This window comes from Triticum urartu, chromosome 2A (genome assembly GCF_056163025.1).
Source record: "Triticum urartu cultivar PI428250 chromosome 2A, HENAU_Tu73, whole genome shotgun sequence".
NCBI classification, from domain to species: Eukaryota; Viridiplantae; Streptophyta; class Magnoliopsida; order Poales; family Poaceae; genus Triticum; species Triticum urartu.
In genome coordinates, this window is record NC_141874.1 from 631,194,404 (window position 1) to 631,214,927 (window position 20,524).

General features: G+C 45.8%; 2 protein-coding genes across 2 annotated transcripts; one reads left to right on the forward strand and one right to left on the reverse strand.

Moving 5' to 3' along the window:
- The first annotated feature begins 6,741 nt into the window (after positions 1-6,741).
- On the forward strand, positions 6,742-8,471 carry LOC125539302 (fasciclin-like arabinogalactan protein 10). Its single transcript, XM_048702727.2, has one exon. The coding sequence runs from the start codon at positions 6,824-6,826 to the stop codon at positions 8,102-8,104; it is 1,281 nt and encodes a 426-aa protein (XP_048558684.1). The 5' UTR covers positions 6,742-6,823; the 3' UTR covers positions 8,105-8,471.
- A 1,641-nt stretch (positions 8,472-10,112) lies between these two features.
- Positions 10,113-12,136, reverse strand: LOC125539303 (cyclin-D5-2-like). Its single transcript, XM_087540021.1, has 5 exons — positions 12,091-12,136; positions 11,903-11,989; positions 11,496-11,814; positions 11,271-11,407; positions 10,113-11,152 (listed from the first exon to the last, which is right to left on the reverse strand). The coding sequence occupies exons 3-5, from the start codon at positions 11,803-11,805 to the stop codon at positions 10,697-10,699; spliced, it is 903 nt and encodes a 300-aa protein (XP_087396147.1). The 5' UTR covers positions 11,806-11,814; positions 11,903-11,989; positions 12,091-12,136; the 3' UTR covers positions 10,113-10,696.
- Positions 12,137-20,524: the final 8,388 nt, after the last annotated feature.

The window sequence follows — 20,524 nt, forward strand, 5'->3', positions numbered from 1 at the left end:
TATTGGTCAAACCGCATAACACCATATGTTGTCCCCTTTGTCATCGGTATGTTACTTGCCCGAATTTCGATCGTCGGTATCTCAATACCTAGTTCAATCTCGTTACCAACAAGACTCTTTACTCGTTCCGTAATGCATCATCCCGCAACTAACTCATTAGTCACATTACTTGCAAGGCTTATAGTGATGTGCATTACCGAGAGGGCCCAGAGATACCTCTCTGATACTCGGAGTGGCAAATCCTAATCTCGATCTATGCCAACTCAACAAACACCATTGGAGACACCTGTAGAGCATCTTTATAGTGACCCAGTTACATTGTGACATTTGATAGCACACTAAGTGTTCCTCCGGTATTCAGGAGTTGCATAATCTCATAGTCATAGGAACATGTATAAGTCATGAAGAAAGCAATAGCAACAAACTAAACGATCATCGTGCTAAGCTAACAGATGGGTCAAGTCAATCACATCATTCTCTAATGATGTGATCCCGTTAATCAAATGACAACTCATGTCTATGGCTAGGAAACTTAACCATCTTTGATTCAACGAGTTAGTCGAGTAGAGGCATAATAGTGACACTCTGTTCGTCTATGTATTCACACATGTACTAAGTTTCCAATTAATACAATTCTAGCGTGAATAATAAACATTTATCACGATATAATGAAATATAAATATCAACTTTATTATTGCCCCTAGGGCATATTTCCTTCCGATCGCTCACTGTTCTTTCACCTTTTCCCCATTTTTCACTTTTGTCTCATCCTTTGGACTTTGCTTTTCTTTGTTTCTCCTCGGTGTGCTTTCCTTTGTTTTTTCACGGGTTTGTCTTTTTTCTTGATTTTTGACTATTTTCACTGTGTTCATATTTTTCTTCTTTGACATGCTTCCATTTTCTTTGTTTTCGTGGGTTTTCCTTGTTTTTATTGTTATATTTCGGTTTCTATGTTTCTTTCTTGGCTTTCTTCCTTTTGTTTGGTTTTCTTCGGTTTTTCATTGTTTCTTTTGTTAGTTTCATCTATTACTTTTTTGTTCAACACATGTCTACGTTTTCCAGTAAAGAGTGTACATTTTTAGTACACATGTGACACATTGTATCGATACATGTTGATTTTTTTAATCACACAATGTACATTGTTTTTCTTAAATACCTGGTTCAAACACTTTTTGAAGACACGGTCAACATTTTTTAAATACACGGTGAACAATTTTTAATGGAAATAAGCATGTTTCCACACACAATTCACATATTTTGTATACATCAGGAACATTTTTATATAGATGTTTAACATTTTCTTATACATGTTTAACATTTTTCACACATCTGAAATATTTCTTGTGTATATGATAAATTTTTAAAATACGTGATTAACAATTTTTTTAATGTATTTGCTTTTTCATACACATTATACATTTTGGTTTACGTAAAAAGTTATATCTCTTTATACTTTTTCAAATGTATGATTAATATTTTCTAATGTCTAGTTGTTTCCATAGACCTCGTATATTTTTGCATACAACAATTTTTCATACATGTTTTAATATTTTTCTAAATTTTTTATTAATTTTTTTATATCTACATTTTGACACACATTGTACATTTTTTGTATAGATCAGAACATTATTTATACCCATTTATAAATTTCCAAATACAAGATTAATAGGTTTCAAATATATGTGTCTAAACATATTTTTTAATATGCATTTAAAATTCTTTTGAATATGTGTTAAGCATCTTTTTATACACATGTTAACATTTTCTCAAATACTCTCTCCGTTTCTAAATATAAGCCTTTTTAGTGATTTCCCTAGGGACTACATACGGATGTATATAAACATATTTTAGAGTATGCATTCCTTCATTTTGCTCCATATGTTGCCCAAATTGAAATCTCTAAAAGGGCTTATATTTAGGAACGTAGGGAGTACATGACTATCATTTTTAAATGTTTGATGAACAGTTAAAATGAAAAAAAGGAAAATGATAATAATAATAAAAGTGAACAAGATAGAAAAAAAGAAAACAGAAAATGAAAAATCATGGTTTTTCTGTGCTGGACCACTTGCTATGGCATTGTAGGTGAGCGCTGGCTCTATCTCGCCCTAAGCAAGGTATAGTTCCTGCCGCGAGAAACATCGCTCACCCAGATCATGTCAGAATGTCACCATATAATTCGCTAAAAGCTTACATGTGTTGTCGTGGACTGAAATTTTTAGTCTGGCCTGTGAAATGGATAATAATACTTAAAATGTTTATTAAATGCAAAGCAAATATAGCTTATTTCAAAAAAAATCATATGTATTTCAAGTTTCATTTTCATCTATTTAAAGAGAAAGTTCATGCATTTTATTTTATTTTTGGATGTAAAAATAAAATATTCATGTGCATAAAACATTATTTTATTCGTGAAAAGAAGTATTCATATGTTTTAACAAGATTTCCATGTTTTTTTTAAATATCCACGAGATCAAAAAAATTCCTGTATCTCATAGTTTCCTGCTATTTCATTTTTCTGATAGACAAGAGAAATGTATACAAAAAAGGAAAAAAGTTAACCCGGACTGACTGGACCGCAGCCCATGCAGAAGATCGTTTGACAATCCAAGTGCATCATCCCACAAGTCAATCCACCAGGTAACCATTGTGGTTCGTCTAAAAAAAAGGTAACCGTCGTGGTGAGGCCATCTGTGTGTGGGCTCCGTGTTGACCGATCATGGATAGAAATGTGCACCCCCTACCTTTGGTTTTCTTTGTTTCTCTCCGTTTTTTTTGTTTTTTCTGCTTTCCTTTGTTCTTTCACCGGTTTGTCTTCTTTTTTGGGCTTGACTATTTTCACTGTTTTGCATTGTTTTCACAGTGTCCATCCTTTTTCCTTCGCCATGCTTCCGTTTTCTTTGTTTTCATCGGTTTTCCCTTTTTCTTCTCCCCCCCCCCCCACTTGTTATGCTTTGATTTCCTATATTTCTTTCTTCGCTTTCTTCCTTTTTGTATTTTTTCCATTTTTATTTGTTTCTTTTGTCGGTTTTCATCCATTACTTTTTTATTCAACACATGTCTACTATTTCAAGTACAGAATATACATTTTTAGTGCACATGTGGAACATTATGTTCGTACATGTTGGAATTTTTAACTACATGGTGTACATTTTTTTTCTTAAATGCATGTTTCAAACACTTTTTGAATACACGGTGAATATTTTTTAAATAGAAATAAACATGTTTTCACACACAATTTACATATGATGTATACATTAGGAACATTTGATGTTTAAATTTTTTTATACACGTTTAATATTTTTTATATACATCTGATACGTGTTTTGTGTATATGTTGTACACGTTTAATACGTTTAAGAAAATGTATTAAAATAAACACGTTTTATACACGTTTAGGAACATTTTTATATGACTTTAGCATTTTTTTAAATAAGTGATTAACATTTTTATGTCTACTTGTTTCCATATATGTTGTACATTTCTTTCATACAACAATATTTTAATACATTTGTTTCATATATATATTTCTTTCATACATATATTTTATTAAATCATGATTACATTTTTATTAAAATATGTGTTTTTGATGTCTACTTTTTTCATACACATTGTAAATTTTTCGCATACATCTGCAACATCCTTTATGCTCATTTACAATTTTTGAAATACATGAATAATAATTTTCAAATATATGTGTCTAAATAGTTTTTTTAAATGTATTAAAAACTCTTTTGAACATGTGTTAAGCATCTTTTATATACATGTGTTCACATTTTTTCTAATACATGATTAATATTTTTTTAAATGTGTTATGAACACTTAAAAGATGAAAAACAAAAAGGAAGGTGAAAAGGAAAACAAAAGAGAAGAAGATAGAAAAAAAGGAAAACTGAAAAGAAAGTATCACGATTTTATGTGCCGGCCCACTATCTACAGCACTGTTGGCGAGTGCTGGCTCCATCTCGCATTAATCGAGGTATAGTTTGTCTCTAAGCGAGGTATAGTTGCACCCGCGATAAACATTGCTCACCGAGATCATGTCACAATCCCACCATTATTCGCTAAAAGCTCACGTGTGCTTGAAGGGCCTGAGATGTTTGGTATGGCCCATGAAGTGAACAATAATACTTAAAATGTTCATAAGAAGCAAAGTGAGTATGGTTTATTTCAAAATAAGTTCACATGTATTTCAAATATCATGTGTTTAAAGAGAATGTTCACGCATTTTTTAAGGTTTTGCATGTAAAAATAAAATATTCATGTGCATAAAAGATACTGTTATACGTGATAAGAAATATTCATATGTCTTAACGAGATTTCCATGTTTTTAAAAAATATCCAGCGTTTTAAAAAATCAAAAAAACTAACGCCCACATGTGTGGCATCTTACACATCGCCCACACGCCTCCGTCACCACTCATTTTGCCACGTATGAGCAAATGACATTAGCAGGATTTTTTTGGTTTTCGGCTTAAAAATATTTTATCTCCTAATTAAAAATCAAATTAAAAATCTGTTTTCACCATTAAATCCGTCTCAAGGCGATCTTCAAAATTAGACCCCATGTTGATATGTTTCGACGAATTTTTTTTTACCCGAAAGTTGCCATGATGTTTACAATGTAGTTGCCATGTGGCAATTTTAGTTTGTAGAGCATGGCAATTTTAGTTTTTTTATGATGGCAATTCCAGTACTTTGACCATGAAAAATATTTTTTGTATGAATCATGACAATTTTAAGTGCATGCATGGCAATTTTAGTTTATGTTTCATGGCAAGTCTAGTTTCTTAATTCCCTATTTTATAATGTGTCAAAATTTACTTCTAAATGTAGAAGAAAAATAGTTGAAATATATCATGGCAACTTCAGTGTAAACATCATGACAATTCATATGCAATAGACATGTCAACTTTTAACCCAAAAAAATTCGTCCAAATATATTGATATGAGATCTACCTTCGAAGATCTCGTCGCGAGGGGTTTAATGGTGAAAACGGATTTTCAATCGGATTTTTTATTTGAGAGATAAAATATTTTAAAAACTGAAAATCTAAAAATATTCTTACATGCATGCATGCATGCGGTGACATGGCGCAGTCTGTGTATTATAGATTTGACTCCCACCACACGTAGCGTTGTCCTAAAAAATTATTCTGTACCTCATAGTTTTCTGTTACTACATATTTCTGACAGACAGAAGAAATATATACAAAAGGAAAAAAGTTAGCTCGACGTGACTGGACCGCAGCCCATGCGTTTGACGGTCCACCCCACCCATGAAGTCATCTCCTGGTCACAGTTGTCTAAAAACACAATTCTCCTGGTCACAGTTTCCCTAAAAAAGAAATCTCCTTATCACACAAGAGGTTAACAACAGGCAGTCTTCAAAAAAAAAAAGAGGTTAACAACAGGGAAATGATATTGCCAAATCGCACTTGCTGTCGCGGAAGAAAAAGGAAGAACTAGGGCATCCAGAACTCGCCCACTCCAGCTGGGTTTCGCGGCCGGCAGATGATCGAGCTTGGAGCACGCCTGCGTATCAATCATGGGCGCATTCGGAGGGTTCCTGGCTTTTGCTCCGCCGCTCATCATGCGTGAGCTTGCAAGGTCTCATCTGCAAGCTGTACTACGTGACAATTCGAGTCTGCCTTTTAACCCACGAACGATGAGTCGGATGGCTGGGACTATAGCACACAGAAACAAGTGGTAGTAGTACTAGTAGTATGCATTTTTGGTTTCTGATGATAGTGTGTAGTGGTTGTCTTTCCGTTTACATGTCTCTTGCCCACTACTAACTCGCATGTAAATGGATACATTGTATCACTGAGGCACTAGCCATCAATCATCAATGTATAAAAACAGAATAATGCGTATACACACGCTCCGTTTCTTTTTCTTTTCCGTGTTCTTTTTTACTTTTTGCAGGAAATGTCCTTTTCGGCCGGACGAGAGCGCGTCGCGCGAAGCACTTTTTGGCAGCGCTGTAGCCTCACAGGAGCCATCGATGCATGCCAAAACCATGATCGTCTGCGGAAGGCCGAGGAAATATCAGCTTACACAAGGGAGGCGCGTCCAAACAAAAACTAATACAGAAATAAAACTCAACGCCAGGATAGGGAATTTTAAGATTTGAAGTGAAATATTTTTCATATTAAAAGTTTATCGGACATTTTTTGTCCCTCATTTCTCCTAGTAAACCAATGCATACTTTGCAAGTATTTAAATAGAACCAGCAAATGCTTATCCCACAAAAAAAAACAGCAAATGCCTATGTTATACTGTACTAGTATAACTTTTACATTTCTGATGTCTAGGGGAATCCACAAAAGTGGTGGCCTATTTCTTTGATTTTGGTGTATTGTCTGTTCACCGTTCCGAAAGTCCATAGTTTATTGAGAAAGGTCGAAAATCATCGCTTTCAGAAATCATATCCACGTGCTAAAATGAATGATAAATATGCACATGGTTTGGTTTCTATTTTGACAGTGGTGAATGAATTTTAAAAGACGAGACCAAATCTTTTTGAATATATTTTTTTTGAATTTTGACGAGGCCAATCTTGAGGCAGAAGCAAAGGTCTCTTCGGCCACCCCCACCGCAGAAGATCATCACAGCTCTCAAGGCGCTGCCACATGCTCAGACATCAGTGCCCCACACCACACCACACCTAACCATGGTCAGTGTAACCCAACCCAACCCAGCCTGGCCTCAACCCAACCCACAGGCCAAAAACCCACGCGCACGAAAGCTAAAACCCCCACCCACGCGTCACACCACACCACTCCGGTCCCGTTTCCCCCACACCACCGCCACCGCCGCGATGGCCGCCGCCCGCCGCCTCCTCCTCCTCCTGGCCGTGACCCTCGCCGCCGCCGCCCGCGCCCACAACATCACGGACATCCTCGACGGCTACTCCGAGTACTCGCTCTACAACAACTACCTCTCCCAGACCAAGGTCTGCGACGAGATCAACGGCCGTAGCACCGTCACCTGCCTCGTCCTCACCAACGGCGCCATGTCCTCCCTCGCCGCCAACCTCTCCCTCGCCGACGTCAAGAACGCGCTCCGCCTCCTCACCCTCCTCGACTACTACGACCCCAAGAAGCTGCACTCGCTCCACGGCGGCTCCGAGCTCACCACCACGCTCTACCAGACCACCGGCGACGCCTCCGGGGACATGGGCCACGTCAACATCACCAACCTCCGCGGCGGCAAGGTCGGCTTCGCCTCCGCCGAGCCCGGCTCCAAGTTCCAGGCCACCTACACCAAGTCCGTCAAGGAGGAGCCCTACAACCTCTCCGTCCTCGAGGTCTCCGACCCCATCACCTTCCCCGGCCTCTTCACCTCCCCCTCCGCCGCCTCCACCAACCTCACCGCGCTCCTCGACAAGGCTGGCTGCAAGCGCTTCGCGCGCCTCATCGTCTCGTCCGGGGTCGTCAAGACGTACCAGGCGGCCATGGACAAGGGACTCACCCTCTTCGCGCCCACCGACGACGCCTTCCAGGCCAAGGGCCTGCCGGATCTGGGCAAGCTCACCGGCGCCGACCTCGTGGCGCTGCTGGAGTACCACGCGCTGCCGCAGTACGCGCCCAAGGCGTCGCTCAAGACCATGAAGGGCGGCATCCCGACCCTGGCCTCCACCGGCAAGGGCAAGTACGACCTCTCCGTGGTCGCCAAGGGCGACGACGTGTCCATGGACACCGGCATGGACAAGTCCCGCGTCGCGTCCACGGTGCTCGACGACACCCCGGTGACCGTGCACACGGTGGACAGCGTGCTGCTGCCGCCGGAGCTCTTCGGCGGCGCGCCGTCGCCGGCACCCGGAGCGTCGGCCGATGCGCCAGCGTCGGCCCCTGCACCAGAAGCCTCCTCCGCGCCGGCGCCCTCGCCTAACCACGACAAGACGAAACCGAAACACAAGTCGCCAGCGCATTCCCCGCCCGCGCCGCCGGCTGATACGCCTGACACGGCCCCCGCCGAGTCGCCGGAGGGAGACGAGGAGGCGGACAAGGCCGACGACAAGAACGGCGCGACCGCGGTGAGCATGGGCATCGCGGCCATGGTGGCCTCGGTCGCTCTGGTCGGCGCGACACTCCTCTGATCTGCCCCAAGTGTTCGACATCGAGCACTCGTTCTGTTTTCCTCATGATGTGATGCACTCCGGTCGTGGTTGCGAGTTCGTCGGCCATTGAAATGCTCACACCCGAAGCTGTTACTTCTTGCTGGTTGGATCATTTGGGCGATTGTGATACCTTCCCTGGTACTGGTAGTTTCACTAGCTGCGTAGTTACAAGACTATTGAGTTTGATTTTGCTATGATGCTCGTTGCAGTTGTTGATGCATTGCATTCCATCTGCCAAGAACTCCAATTCCATATCCTGACGCAGTTATCTAGCATTCTCGATGAAGTAACTTGTGAAGAGAGACTTGATCTTACTACGAGTTAATTGATGCATTGGTTCGTTGTATATTATCACCGTTTTTGCACATTAATTGATGGAGTAGTACTGCACATTGCACCATCGATTGATAGGTTTTTTTTTTTGAGACAAACCATCGATTGATAGGTGTTGCCACATGGCCAAAAATGGGGTGCCGCTGGCCTACTGGATGCGTACCCATCCATGAAAGCACTGCTGCAAGCGTGACACGCCTTCTAAATCGTGGCCCATTAAGCCCACAACGCTTCGAATTTGTCATCTTCTGCCGGGAGTCCATCCATGGCATCTCCGCATAAATGCAGACCGGACGCGTCTAGTATCAACCACAAAATCGCAGCTCGACGTGTTTTGAATTTCGGTGGCGCAATGGGGTTAATTTCGAAATGGGTCGAAATTTCAAAACATATCTTTTGCTGGACAAAATTTACTGCCTCTCGCTACTTTTTACCTACTGCAGCAACAGCCTTGGTTCAGGGGCCGCCTCGCCTATCATGTGACTCTGCCCGTCTGCGCCGAGCCCGACACCACTGGCCCATGCCTTCCTTTTACCCGTTCGCGCCGCAGAGCCGCTGGAGCCGTGGTCCATGCAAAGCGAGAGCTCGCATGGCTCTTGCCCATGGTCGTCCGTTGGATGCCAATATCTTCAGCAATGCGTTTCGTCTCGTTTCCTGGAAGCTTCTGGGCCGTTTCTTGCTTTTGGAGGTAATAGCACCCCCACATACCCTAACTTATATAAGATGTGACATTTTAGTCCTAAACTTGTAAAACTCAACCCCGTCATACCCCAACTTGCACCTCAGGTGATGTTTTAGTCCCAGACCAATCAAAGGACGACAATTGGTAGCTAGGTGGCTGGCCGGGTCAGCACACACACTTTTACAAAAAAAACCCTGCTTTTTTCCCTAATTAACCCGCACTTTTGTGCAGTCAGTGCAAGTTACCCCAAAAAAGCCACCAGCCAAGGCTTTTTCCCCGTTTTCTGCGTCACCGCCGCGGCCGTGCCCCCCGGCGCGCGCAGCTCCGGCGCCACGTACGACAGCGCTGACAGGGCGCCACTGCGGAGCGCGCACGCCACGCTGCTGCCGAGCTTCCTCGACTGCGCCGTCTTGTGCACGCCGGCGATGAGGCGGGTCAGGCCGAAGCCGGAGACGTGTGGACTCAGATTTTGACTTGATGCAGCCATGCACGTACCGGCGAGAGTTGCACTCGTGCAGGTATGCCAGTTCCCTCGCCGCGCCCTGAACGATGGACAGCCTCACCGACAACGGTAATGGAGTTGGCGAAGCCGTCAGGCCTGTTAGTATAATCTTGAGTTTGAGTTAGATGCAAAGCTAGTCCACATGCAATTACTGCTACGTGCATGAGTCCGGCTGCTAGCCGTTACCTAGTAGCTACTAGCTAGTAGATGTACGAGTACTAGTCAAAGTCTGAGTCATAAATTAGGCTAGTGTTGTAGTCTAAGTCGTGTCAAAGTCTGAGTCATAAATTACGCTAGTGTTGTAGTCCAAGTCGTGTCAAAGTCTGAGTCATAAACTAGGCTAGTGTTGTATCCGTGAATTAGTTTTCGCAGAACTAGTTTGGATAAGTAGGGCCTTGTTTGGATAAGTAGTTTTCGCAGAACTAGTTTTCCGTGAACCCATATAACCGTGTAACAGACTTAAACCATGTTTGGGCCCCGCAGTAAAAACGTGGATTAGCAAGATTCAGTTTCCACAAAGCCAGAAATATGCGTTTTATGAAAAACTACTAATACATGTTTTTACGAAAACACGATTATATACGGATACTCATCGCAACTGATATTCGCCGACTCGATGAACGAAAGCTGCAGCGGAAGCGAGCTGAGTCGGCAAGTTGAAACCGCCACCGTCCATGTGTGCCAAGTCGCCGAGGGAAGCGGCCGCCGCCGTCCATGCGTGCCAAGTCGCCGAGGGAAGTGGCCGTCGCCGAGCGCACACGCCGAGTTGTCGACTGGAAGCCGTCGTCGCCGTCTTCGCGCCGAGTTGTGGAGTCGCCGAGGGAAGCCACACGGCCGCGGCCATCGCACCGAGTCGTCAAGTAGAAGCCGCATGGCCGCTATCAGTATTTTCTCAGTTCCACCGGCGACGATGTCGCGTCGCTGAGACTGGTTTTCTACGCACCGACGATGTCGCCCAGCTGCCCATTCGAGCGCCTCCACTCCATGGCCTCATCAGTGTTCTCATGGTCTCTCGTTCATTGTTGTGCCACCCGTCGAGCTGCAGCGGGCGGCGCTACTCTGTCCTGAGCCTCCACCAAACGACGAGGAATCCTGCTGGACGCAACCATCTCTTCTGCGGATGCAAGGCTGTGGCCGCGTCTCCGTGCTCGGCAGTGGCAACATAGGCAATGGGTGCAGCCTCGGCCTCAAAGGCACGGCGCCGGCGCCACCCGGACTCAGTGCCATCGCCGTCGTTGGGCTCACTGAGACGGCGGCGGCTACGTCGGTGCCGCGGCCGGGGACGACCCTGTACACGATGCCGCCATCCAGCTGCCAGTCTGATCTGCTTGTTCATCTCCGACACAGCTGCGATGAAGGCGGCGATGTCGGCAACATCATCAACAAGAACAGAATCATATGTACTGATGGCAACTTCATTGGAGTCTGAACATGGCAATGATTTCTTGCCATGGCTCATTCTGCTTTTCAAGTCGTCAACCATCATGCTGTAGCAGGCATGTACATGCTCCTGATCAATGTAACAGACAAAGGTTGTTCAAACCCAATGCTCATTTCATCATCCAAATGAAACATTACTATGATCAAAGTGACGCAAAAGGGTTATTTATTTAGTTTGTGCAAGAAACCTTCTCAATGGGGCATGATGGAGATAGATTGTCCATCTTGGACTCCAGTGCTTCTTTGGTCAGTAGAGCTTCATAGGATGCAGCCAAGATTGCAGCTGCAGCCACAGTAGATGGCCTGTAATCCAGCACACTGCCGGCTGCATGAACACAGCGCAAATCAATCAGACAAAATGCAAGAAAGATCGCAAGATTTCTTTTCAGAAGGTGTGCAGGACGAAGATGAACCTTCGGCTGTGGCAAAGATGGAGCCGATGGACTTGAGGGCGACGCGGGCGGGGTCATGCCCGCCGCCGCCACGGCCGTCGTGCCGGTCGAGCCGGGAGGAGAAGCAAGGGAGGTAGTCGAACGGCGTAACGGCGGCCATGCGCCAACCGAGCGTGGACAGCACGAGCAGCTCCATCCGGCGGACGGAGGCGGAGCAGAACTCGTAGCCGCCGCCGGCGTTGAGCTCCAACAGCGCCGGCGCGCAGTACTCCTCCATCTTGGCCGCCACGGAGACCCAGGCCACGGACAGGAGGCGCGCCGCCCACGGCATGGCCGCCCTCTGCACGCACACAACCACATCATCATCCCGTTCCTAAGAAGCAGAGAGGCTAAATTTGTTTTACGGCGGCGGTGCGGTGATTGATTACATCGACACGTTGCCGGAGGAAGAAGCGGTCGAAGTAGGCGATGGCCAGGTACGCCGTGCGGTGGCCGAACCCGAAGCAGCCCCGAGTCTGCAAATGCAAATCAGATGCCGGTTCCAAAGGCGTCAGTGACCGATCGATCGATGCTCGCACCAATAATCGTGAGAGCGAGGAGCTGAGTGAGTGCTCACTTCAAGGATCCATTTGACGGCGGCGAGGCGCGCCTGCCGGAACCAGTCCTCGGAAGCGGCTGACGAGCAGTCCTCCGGCACTGCCACTGCAGCACTAGCCCGGCAACGATGGCCGCCACCACAATGACGGCCAGAATCGACACCGTAGGCAACGACCGACGCTTCGGCGGCCTTCCAACCTGCGCCGCTGCACCAGGGTTCATTCCAGGGTTCGTCTGCGGGATTCTTCCCTCTCTCCGGCGCACTCGATCTTGAGCGGAAACCTGCATAGCCTCGGGTTGTCGTCGAAGTCGGTGGGGCCCTGGTTGACGAGCGAGCCCACCTGCGGGATCACGCCGGCGAGGTCGTTCCCCCGGAGGTCAAGGCTGACAGCCACGGGAATGCCGCAGAACTCCGGCGGGATCCCGCAGACGAGGCCTCTTTGATACTAAGGATTTTGACCACGTAGGAATTGGAAAAGTATAAGATTGGAGTGGCATGCCCACTTGAATCCTATAGGATTAGCAATAAGTGTTTGACTGCACACGAAAAACAAAAGAATTGTAAAAAGAGGTTGGAGTGGATGTTAGATTTCCTATAAAATGTAGTACAAAAAATTACATAGGAAAAATTCTTATGGGATTCAATCCTATGGATCAAAGAAGCAAGATAGAAAAAAATCCTAAGTATTTCAATCCTTCAGAAATCCTATAAAATTCCTTTAAATCAAAGGAGCCCGAAATGGCTGTAGCTGAGGTTGATTAAAGAAAATGGCAGGGGGTTCTGCAAAAGTGCATGCGCTGACCGGGCCAGCCACCTCGCTGCCAATTGTGGAGTTGTGATTGGTCTGGGACTAAAACGTCACATGCAGTATAAGTTGGGGTATGGTAGGATTACATTTTGCAAGTTTAGGACTGAATCATCACACTTCGTGTAAATTAGGGTACCTGTGGTGCTATTACCTCTTGCTTTTGCCAAGTTCCCGGCCTCAAATCTGCTCAATCTCAGGACCGTAACGCCAGCACCGAGCGGCCGGAGAAACAGTTGGGCTCTCGCTGCTGCTCTGCTCTCCTCTCGGCGTCACGCGCGCGCCAGAGGCTGACGCGCGGCATTGGATTCTCGTGTTCGTTCGGTGGGGTTGGACCTCCGAAGGAGGGAGACGAGACCAACGGTCATGGAACGAGGTTGGTGCAGCCGTGTAGTAGTTTTTTTTTTTTTTTGCGGGAAGCCGTGTAGTACTGTTCATTGTTTTTGAGATAGCTCGCCACTCATGTCAAGTGGTGGAAGCCGTGTAGTAGTAGGTCCTACTACGTGCCGCACCCACCCGTCCACCGTCCACGGCCGGTCTTGCGTTAGACGAACAGAGGTCGAGGTGACTGTTGCGTGTGGTGTGTCGGTGGGGTGGGCTCGGCCCACGCACGGCTCACCGAACCTCTCTTTCCGTTCAGGTGGGCGGTGGCTTCTGTTTCTTTCTCGTCTCTAGTGGGCATTGATTGGAGAGCTTGAAGCCTTCGGTGCAAAAACAATCCGACGCACGCACGTACGTACGTACCATCTGCAACTATCTACGCGCGGCTAATAATTAGGCTTCTGGAGGTCAATGGTGTTGTTGGATGCATGCGCCCCGCAAAAAGTACGGTGTTGTTCCATGCGCGAGTACCGTGGCTGCTTCGTGTGGACAGAATTAGAACGGCAGTTTTTATAATAATGCAGTACGATCTCGGTTTCGTCGGTGGAAAATTCGGAGAATGAGGCCTGGAGGACCCCATGAGAGGACTTGAGATCCTCCAAGGGATACTTACTTGCATCTGGGTTTGTTCTTATTTGTCGGGTGCATTATTAGTGGAGAGAGAACAACTGCTGTCGGCCATGTGGGAAGGGGAATGGAGTGCTGCGCGGGCTGCTTGTAAGCTGGGCCGGAAATGTTCCGCAACAACGACTCGGACGGATGATGGATGCCATTCTGTACTGGGCCGTGTTCGTCGCCAAGGTGCTTCACAAGCCCATTCAAAATACACCCCTAAAAAATAGCTCACTGAAAATACTATCAGCAAAACATGTACACATATGGATAAACGGCCAGTGCTGCCACTGAACAATCCTCATTGTTTCAGTGATTTATTCTTCCCTTATGTATATCCTTTAACTGACATCCACAAGACACGCCCAAACATGGCGCCCCAGCGGGGTAGCGCACACCCCCCTCGCGCACTCGGCGTTCTCATGGGCTGGCCCATTTGTCATTTTTTTCTTTCATTTTTTCATTTTCCCTTTACTTTTCATTTCTGTTTTCCTTTTTCTTTCCTATTTTTTCTCTTTACTTTTTCATTCCTTTTTGCGAATTTTCTTTTCAAATTCATGATTTTTTTTGTTCATCGAATTCAATTTTTTGTTCATCGGTGTTAAAAATGTTCATCAAAATTCAAATTTTGTTCACTAACCTAAAAATGTTCATCAAAATTCAAAATTTCTTCATCCATTTGTCAAAAAAGTTATTGAATACAACTTTTGTTCATGAAATATAAACAAATGTTCATCATTATTAAAAAATGCTCATAAAAAATGCTCATCCAAATAAGAAAATGTTCATTCTTTTGAATCGCAAACATTTTTTGAGCTCCAGATATGTTTTTTCCGAAAATTCACAATTCACAATGTTTTCAAATTTTAGAACCAAGGCCAAATTATTTTAATATAGAAAAAAATAGAAAAGTAAAAAACGGAAACGAAAATAAATAAGGGCGCCCGCCCCACGCATTGGCCGGCCCAACAGGGTGCGCGGGCTTCGTGCTCCCGTGACTGGGGGCGCCCCACGCACCATATAGGAGGTCCCAAACTTGCAAACACTGGGAGTTCATAGTACAACTTATTTCAAACGTAGAACACCGAAGGAAATATATACTTCCTCCGTTCCAAATTACTCGTCGTAAAAATAGATGTATCTAGAACTAAAATACATCTAGGTACATCCATACCCACCATAAATAATTTGGAACGGAGGGAGTAATATTCAAGGTTTCGGTAGGGACAATAATCATACTTTATGTGCCCTCTGGCGGCATCCCATCCTACAAAAATGGCTGATTGCTCTGGGTATGTGCCTGAGCCTCTGAAGGACTCTGATAAAGGCTGGCTGAAAGTTCAAACAGTCTAAGAAACAACAGATGCCCTGCATCTAATTTATCTTGGTGGCTGATTTCATATAGAACCCTTTTTTAGGACAGGTTGCTCTTCTGTTTAAGAAAAAAAATGAGACCAAACCAAGGGCTAACCCTTGTTGGTATTTTTTTTATAGAAGAAACTCCGTGAGCACCATGCGTACAAGGCGGGACTTGAACTTGGGTGGGCTGGCAGTAACCTCAGCTGCCCAACCAACAGGTCTGACACCCCGTCCTTAGTTGCTCTTCTGTTTGAACAACACGTCCATTGAGCAATGTGTAGCTTTTGGAATACCCCTTGAGAAATTAGTGGATTGCCACGTTACTTTTGCTCATCTTGTATACTTTTCTTGGGCGGTATTTACATCCATACCAACTGTATCTATCAAAAGTGAACCAATTTGTGGTTGGACAGCGATATCCTCAGCTCAAGTCCTGGTGCTCGTATTATTCTCAGGTTTTATTTCTGAATTTCCGGCGATGCACTTTCAGTGAAAGGAAACATTATCGTCGACGACGGGTGCTTTTGCCAACCAACTTGTGATTGAATAGTTAGAGGTCTTGTGCTTTTGCCCACCAGGGTTCAAGGCTCATAGGCAGGGGCAGAGCTAGAATTGGGCCAAGCCATGGGCCCATGCCTGCTATAGTGCCTCAACAGTGTTGCTACATTGTTTGAGATAGTATAGTCAACACCGAGTGTATTGAGCACGCCCCGGGCCCAGGACCCCCGGCCTGGGTCCTAGATCCGCCACTACTCATAGGAGTAGGATATGCGTGTATGCATTTATAGACGTGAGTGTATGCGTGTATGTATGTGTGCTTACGTCTGTATTATGTTAAAAGAAAAATCATGTCTATAAAAAAAAATGAAGGAGATAAGACCTGCTTGACTGACAGAAATAACACAAATTTTTCCAAGGGATAGTTGATCCCAACCCGCAAAAAAAAAGGATAGTTGATCCCAGTGTCCTGCTGACGAATTTTGGACGCATGGCGCAGCGACGTGGGGCATACAAATGGGCCGAACGTATGATGCAGCACAGCCAAAACCGGAGGCGCGTCAACTTGTGCAAACCTTTCGCTCTGTAGTTACACTCTGCCATGATCTACAACTACTTATGTTTGTACGCACTGATGGTACTTGTACGGGGCGCCAGCTTTTACTTTAGGACGTGCGGCACAGCGGGGAGAATCATCGCCGGCTGGGAAAGGCGGCGTGCGTCTCCCGCCGGCGATACGCCTTGGCCTTTTAGCAGACGATCCATTCATTCATTTCCTTGGAGTTCACTCGAGCTAGATGATTCGCGGTGACGCTTGCACGGGGGAGGCTGCGCTATTGGCAGGAGGCCTGGTCCGGTGCTCGTCTGCTCGACGTGCGCGCACCAAATCGTTGGACGATGATGACCTCGCTGTTCTTCCTCGTCCCTACGGAGACGAGGCGTTGAGTCGGGATAACGCTTTGAACATGGACAGCCTCGGCCTAGCAATGATGGCTTCGGCGTTCTGGAGCCCCAAATGATGGGCGAAAAGAATCTCAGTTGTAAAGAGGTCCCCGGTTCAAGAAAGAGGCCAAGGCATTCAGGCCCAGGTGCAGGACCAAACCCAAGACATCCAGAAGGGAAGACACGCCCAAACTTCCTAGTACAGCCAATTTCTACATGAGAAGTTCAGGGTCGCATTGGCATGCGTCGTGAAGAACTGGTTGCATGAGCCCTGCATAATTGACTGATTGTGTTCAGTGTCTAGTTTAACCTGCGAGGCTGATTTCCCGTCAAACAGTTTCTAAGGACCAAGCTTTTCTTGTTATCTGAAATAGCATGCCTGTTGCTAAAAAAAACATGCCTGTTTTTTTCTTTTCTTTTGCACGCCCATTGAACAATACATATTGCTTCGAATGCCCCTTGGAAATTTAGAGATTAACTATGCTCACCCACTTTACTTGGTTCATCATTACAAACTTTAAGGCCCACTTTACTTGGTTCATCATTACAAACTTTAAGGCCCTATTTTGGACAAAATTTGATTGTGTCAAAACGTAATTTATAGTGTTTTTTGAGGGAGGTAAACACTTGTTGCTAAGTACTTATTTAATTACTGAAGAAAATAAAAAGATTATGTGACAAATAAATAAGAGGTGGGCTAGTCGAGGCGGTTTTAAACAAAAGGTGAAAAACCCCGAGAAAAATCAACAAGCTGGAGAGCGAGAGGAGAGAGGAACATATGTAAAGTTTGACCGAGAAGTAGACTACATAACCTTACGTTCTTTTTAAATAGAAGAAATTTCACATGAATGAAATCCTATAAAAAAGTTTCTATGCAGCCATTAAATTGTAGATTTGGTTTGAAAATTTCTAGGAATCCCGCATGGGTGTGTGTGTGTGTGGGGGGGGGGGGGTATTTGGGTCCAGAATCAGAATGCTTCCTTTCAAACCTCATGTTTCCACGTTCTTTGATAAGTCCAATGCAGCAAGTGTCTTTATCTCTCTCTCCTAAAAAAACAATTTCTGCAAAATTCCACTCGAGAATTCAAACCTGTGTTTTCGCGGAAATACAAAGTACCAAAACATCTTTGTAAAAAAAGTGTACCTTAACATAATAAAAATTACATCAAGGTATTTGGACCATCGAATAACCACGACTGCCGTCATAACAAGTTGTCGACGCACCACTGTCGTCCTTCCTATATATACAAGCCGTCCTGACCTTTATTGATGACAGACGGAAAGTCTTCGTGCATGTTCCCATAAGGTTTAGCATCCCAGAGTCACAATCATCGTCGTTAAACCCTTGAATCGATTCGAAGAACCTAACACCAAATCCCGCAGTTGCATATGCACGACAATAAACCCTGACCTCGCCACCTCGAGGAGACGACAAGAATATACATCGGAGCTCCGTGTAATCCGCCCAAATGAGTCACCATCCGCCCGAGCACCGCTCTTGTGAGGTCTATGATCGTAACTTATCCACTAGCCGAAGCCGAGGCATCAGGATTCCCTATCGCCACCACTGGCCGCGGGAGGGATAGGCAGAGGGGAAGCGAATCCACGGGATCACTGGTGATGATCGAGGGAAGGAAGACTTGGTCCTAATCATCTACGGGACGGGAAAGAAAGAGTCAATAGTTTTGGCACATACTACGCGTCGGCTGGCTAACACGCATATGAGATCGGCTGCCTCCAGAGCCGTTGGATCCCGCGTGCAAGAGTCATCTGATCTGGTCGCGTTAGCCGTCCACTATGACATTCTGCGACCTGCCCGTTTACAACATGAGCCATGTTGTACTCGCCGGTTGCAACATAACTCATGTTGCGCTTGAAAAATGTTGTCCACCACCTTCAGCCTGTTTGCAAACATTGGCCATGTTGCACATATCGATTGCAACATGACCCATGTTGTGCTAGGGGAAAGGCCCTCCACCACGGTTGTTTGACCTCAGTTTGCAACATGAGTCATGTTGTGCTCATCGGTTGCAACGTGACCTATGTTATGTTTGGAAAAACATTGGCATGTTGCATCTGGGAGGGAGTTGCGTTGCAGGCCTTCCAATCACTTGGATCCGATTGCCGTTCGTATTTACCACCATATTAGTTATGGACCCTTACCTATACTATCTATCCATATTGACAAAGTGAAAAACGTCTACCATATTTACCGTTCGTATTTACCCCCGTGACGAATTTTTGACGCGTAGCGCAAGGACGTGAAGTGTAGAGAGGGCAGCGGAGCGGAAGTTGCAGTAGAGGGAAAACTGGTAGACTGTGCACTCATCAACTATCGGTTGTACAGTATTCAGCAGTACGGGAGGATTGACGACGAGCTGGCTCCGGCGAGCTTGGTACGGGGTAGAGCGTGCGCGGCGGTGGGAAAATCATTGCCGTTTCGGAGAGGAGGCGTGCGGCCCCTACCCCCGGGCGATACTGGCGATGATAACGTTTAATAGACGAGCGGTTCGCCCCTTTGAGCTTACTCACGCCAAAGAATCTCAGAGGCGGCACAAACATGATGAGTACTGTACATGTAAAAAGGGTGTAATGTTGGCGACCTGGCTGGCTCCGATGCACGACATGTGCTACTGCACACACCTGACGCTGGCGCCTCGTCTTTCGAATCAAATCGTTGGGCGATGATAGCTTCAGTCCGTGTTCTTCGTCTGCGTGATGGTGAAACAGAGCCGGAAGCAGACTTTAAGCACATACTATATAATAAGCCTCAGCAATGAAGGCCTCCAGGTTGAGGTCCATGTGCAAAAACTCGAGCAGAAGAAGCCCATCACTGGATTGTACTACTACTCGGGCAGGGCAGTGCACATCCCAAAGCGAAGATGCTGAACTTGCACGGCGAATCTGCCTCGGTTTAGAAATTGAGTTAGCGCCCGACGACATCTGACTCCTTTCAATTCTTAATACTGATGACATGCACACAACACAAGCTACTGACCGTGAAGCCTCATCAATGAAGGCATGTATGCGTCTAAGTTTTGGGGTCAAGGACCAGCGTCTCAGTTAGGAGAGAGATGGTGCAATGCAGCGGTGGTTAAAGCATCTACAATTGGACCCTTCACTTTCTCTCCAAGCGTTCAAGGCGGACAGCCCGGGCGCCGACACAAAAACGTCATTCAATCGGACTCTTCAAAGCAAGGTATCTACGACCTCTCAAACCAAGCCCATATGTGCGGCGAACTAGGGCCGTCGAGACACGTCTGTCATGTTGGACCTGACGTGTCGGCCCTACTCCAAATCGCTCCAATTTTGACCAAGTCCATCAAATCGACCGCCCTGCTCCCGCGCCCGTCCTTCATTTCCTGCCTCTAAGCCATCGCCCTCGTCCACCATTCCTTTGTGTTCGCGCCGCCATCCTAGGTGTCGACACCCACTACCCCGCCCCCACCACCATGAACGGCGGCCCGGCCGAGATGAGCTCAAAAACCCTATCAAGATGATGAAGAAAACGATGGCCCAGTCTCCCAACAATCTATTGGATTGGATGATGACGCCGACGATCCAAGTGGAGGGGTGGATACACAAGCGACCGTGCTAAAGAGGAACCGACAGATCATGGAAAAAATGGGAGAAGGATAGGGTCGCGCGTGACGGCACGAGAAGCAAAATGTCTGCCACATGGATGGACATTTTTTACACCAAGGAGGAGAGGTACAAACTCTTCTTGGATGTGCAAAGGGAGAGGATGTTGTTTGACCGGGAGAGGGTGCAGGTGAGGTTGAGCATTGAGACGTAGAAAATCGACATGTAAAAGCAAGAGAAATGGGCAAAATGAAAACTTGAAAAGGCCAAGAC

Bases quoted from the DNA above. Each gene is read 5' to 3' on its own strand.
- LOC125539302 (XM_048702727.2), top strand. From the start codon at position 6,824: ATGGCCGCCGCCCGCCGCCTCCTCCTCCTCCTGGCCGTGACCCTCGCC.
- LOC125539303 (XM_087540021.1), bottom strand. From the start codon at position 11,805: ATGCCGTGGGCGGCGCGCCTCCTGTCCGTGGCCTGGGTCTCCGTGGCG. The intron at 11,408-11,495 runs GTTCATCTTCGT...GTGTTCATGCAG, and splicing joins CATCTTTGCCACAGCCGAAG to CCGGCAGTGTGCTGGATTAC. The intron at 11,153-11,270 runs GTTTCTTGCACA...TACATTGATCAG, and splicing joins CATCATGCCCCATTGAGAAG to GAGCATGTACATGCCTGCTA.